We start from the raw sequence: 8,473 nt of genomic DNA on the forward strand, positions 1-8,473 counted from the left end.
AAAAATGTAACAATTACAATATATAATTATATATATGTTATAAATTTAATAATTTATATAATAATGGCACTATGGTATATCATATAATTTACATTCCATATACTTTTTTACAATATTAACACGGTATAAATATTATTTGTATCATTATACTCTCCTCCTCCCCCCCCCTCTCTCTTTCTCTCTATTCAAATAATGGAGAAGTGAACCATATCTAATCTATATCATATAGCAATGTATCTTAAAAGAAATGTCTTTTATAGTTGAGGTTATAAACAATAAAAAACAAGAATGTGATAGAAAGACAAAAAGTAAAAAAACAATTTGATAACATTTAACTTTTTGACTTTTGTGCAAATTTAATAAGCAATAACTTATTTATGATCAATATTATTAACGCTATCAATTCTAACTTGTATCAATCAGAAACTTATGATCGTGAATCCGCAAAGTCATTTGCGTACTTTATTAATACGTATCATGTGTACAATACATGTGATATGTTGATCAACAGGCTTCATTTGCATCTGCAACAAACATGGAGTCTTAGTCGTATGTCTCGCATCTCATAATAACCCGACATTTCCATTCATCCAGCATCCATTTTATTTCTTGCGTTTCTACGTAATCGAAGGCTTCGCGATTCACGATATGTCGCAGGCGAATTCAAGCAATGTAATCTTTATAAGATATTCTAAAACAAATTTGTCGTATTTTTTCGATGAATTTTTTGAATAAATTTTAAGAATTTTTCTGTACTGAATAGATTGTCATAACTATAGTTCGTAATTATAATTTTTGAATGTTTTTTTTTTAACTACTTCCCTCTAACAATAAATTTTCAAATACGTTGCTTCTCTTTGTTGATCCGGGTTAATTCGAAAATATCAAAAGATACTATATGTTTCTATCTAAATGTTTCTATCTAAATAATTATTTTTCAGTAATTTTTATTTTTATATTTTAATCATGTGTACGAAAAAAAGATACAAATTATTCAGTTTTATACTTAATAAGATGTTTTCAAATATATTATTGTATATTCGATAATTTTTTTTTCGATCTTGAAACCAATGTTAAAATTATCGATCGTATTGATACAGATTGATTTCAATTTGAACAAGTGTTTTTCGAATATAGTTTACCGAATATCTTATTGAACGTCAAGAGAATCGGTCGGGTACCGATTATACATATTAATACATATACATTTATTTTGCTACTTGTTGGTACTTTGTCTTTATTCTGCCTATAAGTGAAATTTTAATTCGTCTTTTTGCGAAAATTGCAATCATGAGAAAAAAAAAAGAAGTATAACATTGCTAAATAAATGCATGTGTGTAAAAATATGTATTTTTATGATGGAGAAAATATTTTTTGTGAATATTTTATCTATTATAGCACAAATTATGACAGAAAAATGTGTTTGTTTTCTTTAACGGAGGGACACCAAGCTTACAAAACGATGAAGACAATTTTTTCCTTGAAATTTTCCAGATTTTAACGGTTATCGGTAATTCTACCATTTCTGCAATACTTTAAATAATTGTTGATAATGATACATAGGAAAGCATAATACTTATTCTGTTTCAAACAAATCCAGTAACCCAGTGTTTCAACTTAACCGTTTCAGTAAATTTACTTTTTGTATTATTCTCCCATTGCTTCACATTTGTCATTTAATTGCACGTAGGGGAAGAATAAAATTTCGTTAATTGCGCTCGAGTGAATTATTTGAGAATGTTTTCTCGCTTTGTAATTTTTGTCACATTACATATTTCTTCGAACAAAAAAACCTCGAACAAAAAAACCTAAGCTGCTATATATCTGCGCAAATGAATATTTATTCGTAAATAAATTTAACAGTCGCAGCCATCTTTAAGAAGTACAATATGTTAATGTTCATTATGAATATCAATTTACTGCTAGCATAAAGAGCTATTGATACAACTATCGTATAGGACGCCAATTCCGGATAATATTCGAGTGATTATTTTTATTTATTCATATTATAAATTGTATTGTTTTTTTGTAAATGTAATTAAAATTTTCTTGAATTAATTGATTTATCTCATTATTTAATCGCATAAAAATATTAGTCATCGAGGAAAAGAATATTTAACAAAATATTTTATATTTTATATACGTTAAATTACGTTAGAATAAAATATCTTGTAGGTAATTATTTATTTTAATACTATTGTACAATCGAGAGTCTTAAAATATATGTAAGAACAATTATGTGTATAGTACAAAATGATATATAAGATTATTATAATATTAATTTCTCTTAAATATAAATAAAAAAATGTTGCGTTATTTTTGTGTCATCTATATATAGTCCACTCGTTAAAGCTGTGCTGGTGCGACGACCAGTTTGGAACTCGCTTTCACAAATATTGCTATGACGACACCTGCATATAAATGCAGAGATCGTCTGTCGTTTCTTCAGATTTTCGTTTTAATATTTAAATGTAGCCATACGGATGGCCGAAAGGTAGATAGGTTAGAAAGCAAGAGAGAAAACATAAAATATGCGCGCCCACTATATAAACGTCGCTTTCAATGTAAAACACAATAAAAAATGTCTTCAAAATGTAAGAGACCATACTTTCCCGTAATTCTCGCATGGGAAATTAGCTTCTACGATATTTTGATTTCACAAGCAATAATTCAGTATTTGATATATTCATTAATTTTATTAATATAAAATTATTTTATTAATTTAGAATTATTTTATTCAGAAAAGGATATAGACAGATATAAAAATAAATAAACATTACCATTTAAAGATTATACTTAAAAGATATAATTTTTTTATTAAATTTTTCTTAAAAAAATTTATTTTTTAGTAATTTCGGCAAGGTCCACATCCCTAGTCGGATGCCCAGCGAATAAAAGAAGAAGAAGAAGGAATGGAAGAAATTGTTATTGAAAAAAAAAATCAAAGATCGCTCTTCGCAAGACATCAAGATGGCTGCCGGCGGATGGAGTATCTGTTCACATCTTACCGGGCAGCATTAGATTGAAGTTGATGGTTCTAATACTGTCAGGTAAAGATGTCGTCAGGATTCCGAAGACGACGATTGAAACAAAAAATTTGTCAACGAATGAAAGTAATTTTATATCCTCAATACAGAGTGTTGAATGTTACGACGTTCCAATTTTTTTCATTTTTTTTTTCATCATCACGTTTTATGAGAAATTTTCGCATATGTATTTCTCTATGTATATGTAAATAAATTAATATCAATCTTTTATTAACATGAACAAAGGCCAATAAAGTGTGCGTGAATTTGTATGTATAAATAAAATGTAGAACTTGTAAAGAATCTTTATAGCAATATTCAGATAATCAATAAATTTACGTGACTAAGAAATTTCTATGATATAGTTGAAGATTTTTACCGTCATAATTTCGTAAACTTTTCATGTTAAGACATATAAATTATCTTTCTTTTCCGTACGTAATAATACACAATCATATATTCCATGAAATCTTATCAGATCATGATTGGAATATGTTTACTCTTCTTTCTTGTATAGTCGAAATAAAGTCGAATCTTTTATTTTTATATACTGAAATTGAAGAATACAATTAATGTGAATATATCAACATATCAGTATATAATTAATAATGAATTTAAAGTATGAAAAGCCGCATTAATATTGTTTTGTTCTTTTATCTTTATTTGATGAAGGTTACGAAATAACATTTAGTAGAACGATATAATGACGAACGATTTTCGAGTATTAATTCAACGTGATTCTTCTGAGTTTTACTTGGTCACGCGCAAAGCCTGCTCGCTCCTCAGAGGAAGGAAGGGGAATACAAAAAGACCCAAGTCTTCATGCGAGTAGTCTATTCTAAAAATAGAGGAAACGATGTCTCTCTCTCTGAAAGTTTCTCGACGAGAGCGGATTGAAAATTCATGTATACTGAATATTTCGTAAAACTATAAAAGACATCAAATAGAAAAGTAATTACTTCGTTAGTATAAATTATTTTTTTGGTATACGTAATAAAATATTTACAATGTATTAATGTAGAATATTAATTATTAAATTGTGTATTACATGTTTATAATGTATAATAATATATGTAATTCTAACTATTATAATATATTTTTTAATTATAAAAAGCTAATTTCTTTTCAACTTTTATTATAAGTTGAGTGAATGTTGTTTATTTTTTGGCGCAGCAGCTTCAAATAATAACAATATATTTTATTTAATAAACACATTTGGTTATAAACATTTTAGCTAACGTTAAATTAATATTTATTTATTTAATATTTATTTCTCAGGGACTAAAGTATCAAAAGAAAGAAAAACGATCATGTTGAGTATTATGAATTATATATATCACAGTAATATTATAATATAAATATTTCAATTTATATATATTATTGTAGTTTAAAAAATTTTAAATGCCTACATTTATCACAATACAATCATAACGTTTAAAAATTACAATGCTGTGTTTTAATTTGCTGTCTTATAATTACGTTTCCCTTGATTTCGTTATATAATACGTTGTCAATTTTTAAAAATTAAAATTTTTATGATTCGTGGAATGACAAAATTTGTCGTAAAAAAATTACCGATTATCGATAGCTGGTAAAATTAATATTGACTTTACCAGTCATAAATAATTATTACTGTGGTTTGATAAAATATTGTTTTAAAAAATTTTTTAAATTACAACTCTTGAAAATGTATATTTCGGACTCGATGCTTGTCAAACAGAATTCTGATATTCTAAATCTTATGATGTGTGCAATTAATATTATAATAATTAAAATAGTATCAATACCTAGATTATCTAGGTGGTAGATACGATGCTAGCGCTCTGAAACACCGAGCTGTCGAGACCGTCGAGACATCAAGCCTCAAGTCTGATACGATTTTATATTCCGAGGATATCGTGTATACATACGTATATGTATGTACATATATATACGTATGTAAATACATATATATATATATATATATAACGATCTCTCAGCTGTTTGTCCAACTCCAAAGTAGTCCGAGACGTCAAGATCGTACCACGCGAATTTTCCACGCTGCAACATCGTGTTTATTTTTAGTCTCGAGTGTGCCATGTCACGTCGTCGCATCAACTCATCGACAGGATTTTTGCTGCGTAACAACGTGCCACGGAATTCTTAAGAACTCGGCAAGGCAACGCATAGAGACTCGCAATTTACTGGACAATAATTCTCTCGCAATCCATTCGCTGCGAGTATCTATGCGCTGTTGAAATTGAAAGTCAGCTGATAACTCCATTGAGGATTCAACCATGAGGAAGACTCGCGTCAGCATCTTCCGCGATATCTATTATCAACCATATGACGACTGCACGAGGCTAAAGCTTTATTCCAGCAGCAAAGGTACTCTTTCTGCTCCTTGTAATACCTGCACAGATTCTATAAGTATACAATAGTTAGCCAAAATTTTCTGGCAGCTGCTTTAAGTTGAATTTTATTTAATCTGATTTGCCAATTTTTTTCCTATTTTCTATTCGAAGTAGAAAGATAAATTGTTATTTATCTGTATATTTTATCTATTATAAACATCTGATTAGAAGTTTATATTTATTTTAATTAGTTTATATGAATTGTTGTGTTTGACAAAGTATTGATATTTTACTATACATTTCTTGTTGTACAGCCAGCTTACAATTAATGCAGCGCATGTCATTGCTAAAGAGATTGAAAGTCCACCATGGTTGTGTGAATTCTATATGTTGGAACAGCAATGGAGAATTGATACTGTCTGGAAGTGATGATCAACATCTCGTTCTAACTAATGCACATAATTATGAGGTACACATATATGCTTATTCAAAGATAAGCTAAAGATGTTATGCATTAAAAAAGTTCTATTTATGATGCTCTCTTATAAAGATTATTATCTATTAAGCAGAAATTTAAATATGTGCATATTTTAATTAGCATCAAAAGAGTTAAATACATATTATACGAACTCAACGATTGACGCATATTGTCTGACGAAGCAATATTCCATTACTTTTCTTAATTTAAAATTTATTTGTGGACACTGTCAAAGAAGAATCTTGTGCCAAGATTATTTTTGATTTTATCCTTGGAGGTTATGTGTCTAGGAAGTTAATTACGCTTGACAATCCACGAAATATATTTTTTTAACTTTTTTAACATCCCAAAGATGCAACGTAATATTTCTATAAAATGTATTTGTATAAAATGTAGTAAGACGATTAGATCTCGTGTTTTTTCTGTAAAAGAGAAAAGAGTAATGTATTTGTTCATTTTTCCTTATATTCTATTTAGATTTTTAAACTATTTCCTAATTTTAATTGGATCCTAATATTTCCTAATTTATCAATTAATAATGTTTAATTTATTATTATAAAATTATATAAAACATATAAAACTATACTATTATATTTCTTATATGAAAAAATGTGTTTATTTTAATACTAAGATAAAGATATTCGAATAAGTAGAACAAATTACATTAACCATGATATTAAACCTTTTCAAGGGAATATTTCGAATAGTTAATTCTAGTCAAGGTCTAACATTGACATAGTTAGAAATACAGATGCTGGTGCCAAATCAGTGGGTTCTTCAGATGTGCACGTGGTTAATTTTACCATTTGGTACTATCCTAGATCCATCTTGCTAATTAATCATAGTGAAACGTTCATTGTGTTGCATTGTTCTTATTTATTCGAATAATATTTCAGTTCATTTAAAGTTATGTGATATAATATTTTGCACACATAGTTAATAGAGATATAATAATGACGCTAAGTTTTATCTTATATTTGTAATATAAGATATACGAATACGTACACATATATTCAATAGAAATTCTTTTTGACTCTGCATCATTCAAATAGATTAATTCAAGAAATTGACTGAAAATTAAATATATTATATAGATATATAAAAAAAATTTTATTGTTTTAATAATCCTTTCTATATGTATTTAAGGTATTAACAGATTATAAGACAAGTCACAGGGCAAATATTTTTAGTGCTAAATTTTTGCCTAATAGCGGAGATCACCGTATTGTTTCTTGTAGTGGAGATGGCATTATTTTGTATACAGGTATAAAAATTAATAGACTATGATTGGATAAAGAAATTAATAAGATCGAGTATTTTATACATGTCATCTTTTTTACTGAGCACTAATGTCGCGTTTACAGATCTGATGAGAAGAACAGAAACGTTTCATAATCAATTCACTTGTCACACCGGCACTACTTACGAAATTGCGACAATACCTGGTGAACCGCATAGTTTCTTAAGCTGTGGAGAAGACGGAACTGTGAGATGGTTTGATCTCAGGATAAAGGACAAATGTAGCACTACAAGATGTAGAGAGGTAAGCATCATTCGCTGAATATATATATCATACATCTAGAATGCATTTATTAAATTATTTTTCTAGGATGTATTAATCCCGTGTCAAAGAGCCGTGACCGCTTTGTCTGTGAATCCTGTATTGCCTCACCAAATAGCGATCGGTTGTTCTGATAGCACTGTAAGAACATTCGACAGAAGAACTCTTGGTACATCGGCCACCGGTAATCTTTACGGGACATAACTGTATTATGTCACGGTACAGAGTACCGTGATTACATGTGTGTGCATTCTTTAGGTTGGACAGACGCGGAAAGTTCAGTGAGACCGCTGTGCAGTTTCACTGTCCCAGAATTCGAAGGCAATTCTTACAGGATTACGTCGTTGAGTTATAGCCCGGACGGACAAGACGTCCTTGTCAGCTATAGCAGTGATCATCTCTACTTATTCAGTATTAAAGTAACGCAATAATTATAATATTTATTTTTCATTTACATTTCGCAGCGTGTTGCTTCTTTATTTTATCTAAATTATTTATACATTTTTTTTTTAAATACTTATATTATTATTCTTACTTGTACATTTCTATGTGTAATTTATTTCAAAAATTTATATGGATCTAGGATCAAGGTAGTTTACAGTTGCGAAAAGATGCGACAATGGGAAAAGGAAAAGGAAAGAAGCATCCGTTAAGATCGCCTCAACCAGTTCGTCGTTTGAGACTTCGTGGTGATTGGTCCGATACCGGTCCCGATGCACGTCCAGAAAGAGAAGGAGGACGTCGTAGTGGTACAGGTAAACTGTGATTATTTTTATTTTATTCTGTTTATATATATTTTTTGCAAAAAGTTTTAATATCATATATGTCATTCATCAGAAATCGCTCAGGCAAGGCCGGTACTGCATACATCCTTGATGCAAAGAATGACGGACGTGCTCAGCAGAATGTTAAATGATCCGGCCACACGCGCTGCCCTGAGTGGTGGAGGTGAAGATAGTTTGGAAGGTGTCATCGAACAACCAGAAAGTATTCAAAACGTAGAGAATAATCCTGAATTGAACACAGAAAGAAATAGCGACACGGTTGAATTGAGTGCAGAGCAAAGAAATACTCT

At 29.3% G+C, this 8,473-nt stretch overlaps 1 protein-coding gene across 1 annotated transcript in view; it reads left to right on the top strand.

Annotated features, from left to right (window-relative positions):
* The first annotated feature begins 4,969 nt into the window (after positions 1 to 4,969).
* Positions 4,970 to 8,473, top strand: part of LOC108751320 (DDB1- and CUL4-associated factor 6-like) — a 9,345-nt gene continuing 5,841 nt past the window's right edge. Inside the window, exons 1-8 of the mRNA XM_018491421.1 lie at positions 4,970 to 5,393; positions 5,674 to 5,828; positions 6,984 to 7,101; positions 7,202 to 7,380; positions 7,447 to 7,582; positions 7,657 to 7,817; positions 7,982 to 8,153; positions 8,236 to 8,465. Of these exons, the coding sequence (XP_018346923.1) occupies positions 5,303 to 5,393; positions 5,674 to 5,828; positions 6,984 to 7,101; positions 7,202 to 7,380; positions 7,447 to 7,582; positions 7,657 to 7,817; positions 7,982 to 8,153; positions 8,236 to 8,465 (1,242 nt within the window). The 5' untranslated portion in view covers positions 4,970 to 5,302. The remainder of the gene's footprint in view (positions 5,394 to 5,673; positions 5,829 to 6,983; positions 7,102 to 7,201; positions 7,381 to 7,446; positions 7,583 to 7,656; positions 7,818 to 7,981; positions 8,154 to 8,235; positions 8,466 to 8,473) is intronic.

The sequence above is a fragment of the Trachymyrmex septentrionalis genome, unplaced genomic scaffold (genome assembly GCF_001594115.1).
Source record: "Trachymyrmex septentrionalis isolate Tsep2-gDNA-1 unplaced genomic scaffold, Tsep1.0 scaffold44, whole genome shotgun sequence".
In the NCBI taxonomy this organism is placed as follows: Eukaryota; Metazoa; Arthropoda; class Insecta; order Hymenoptera; family Formicidae; genus Trachymyrmex; species Trachymyrmex septentrionalis.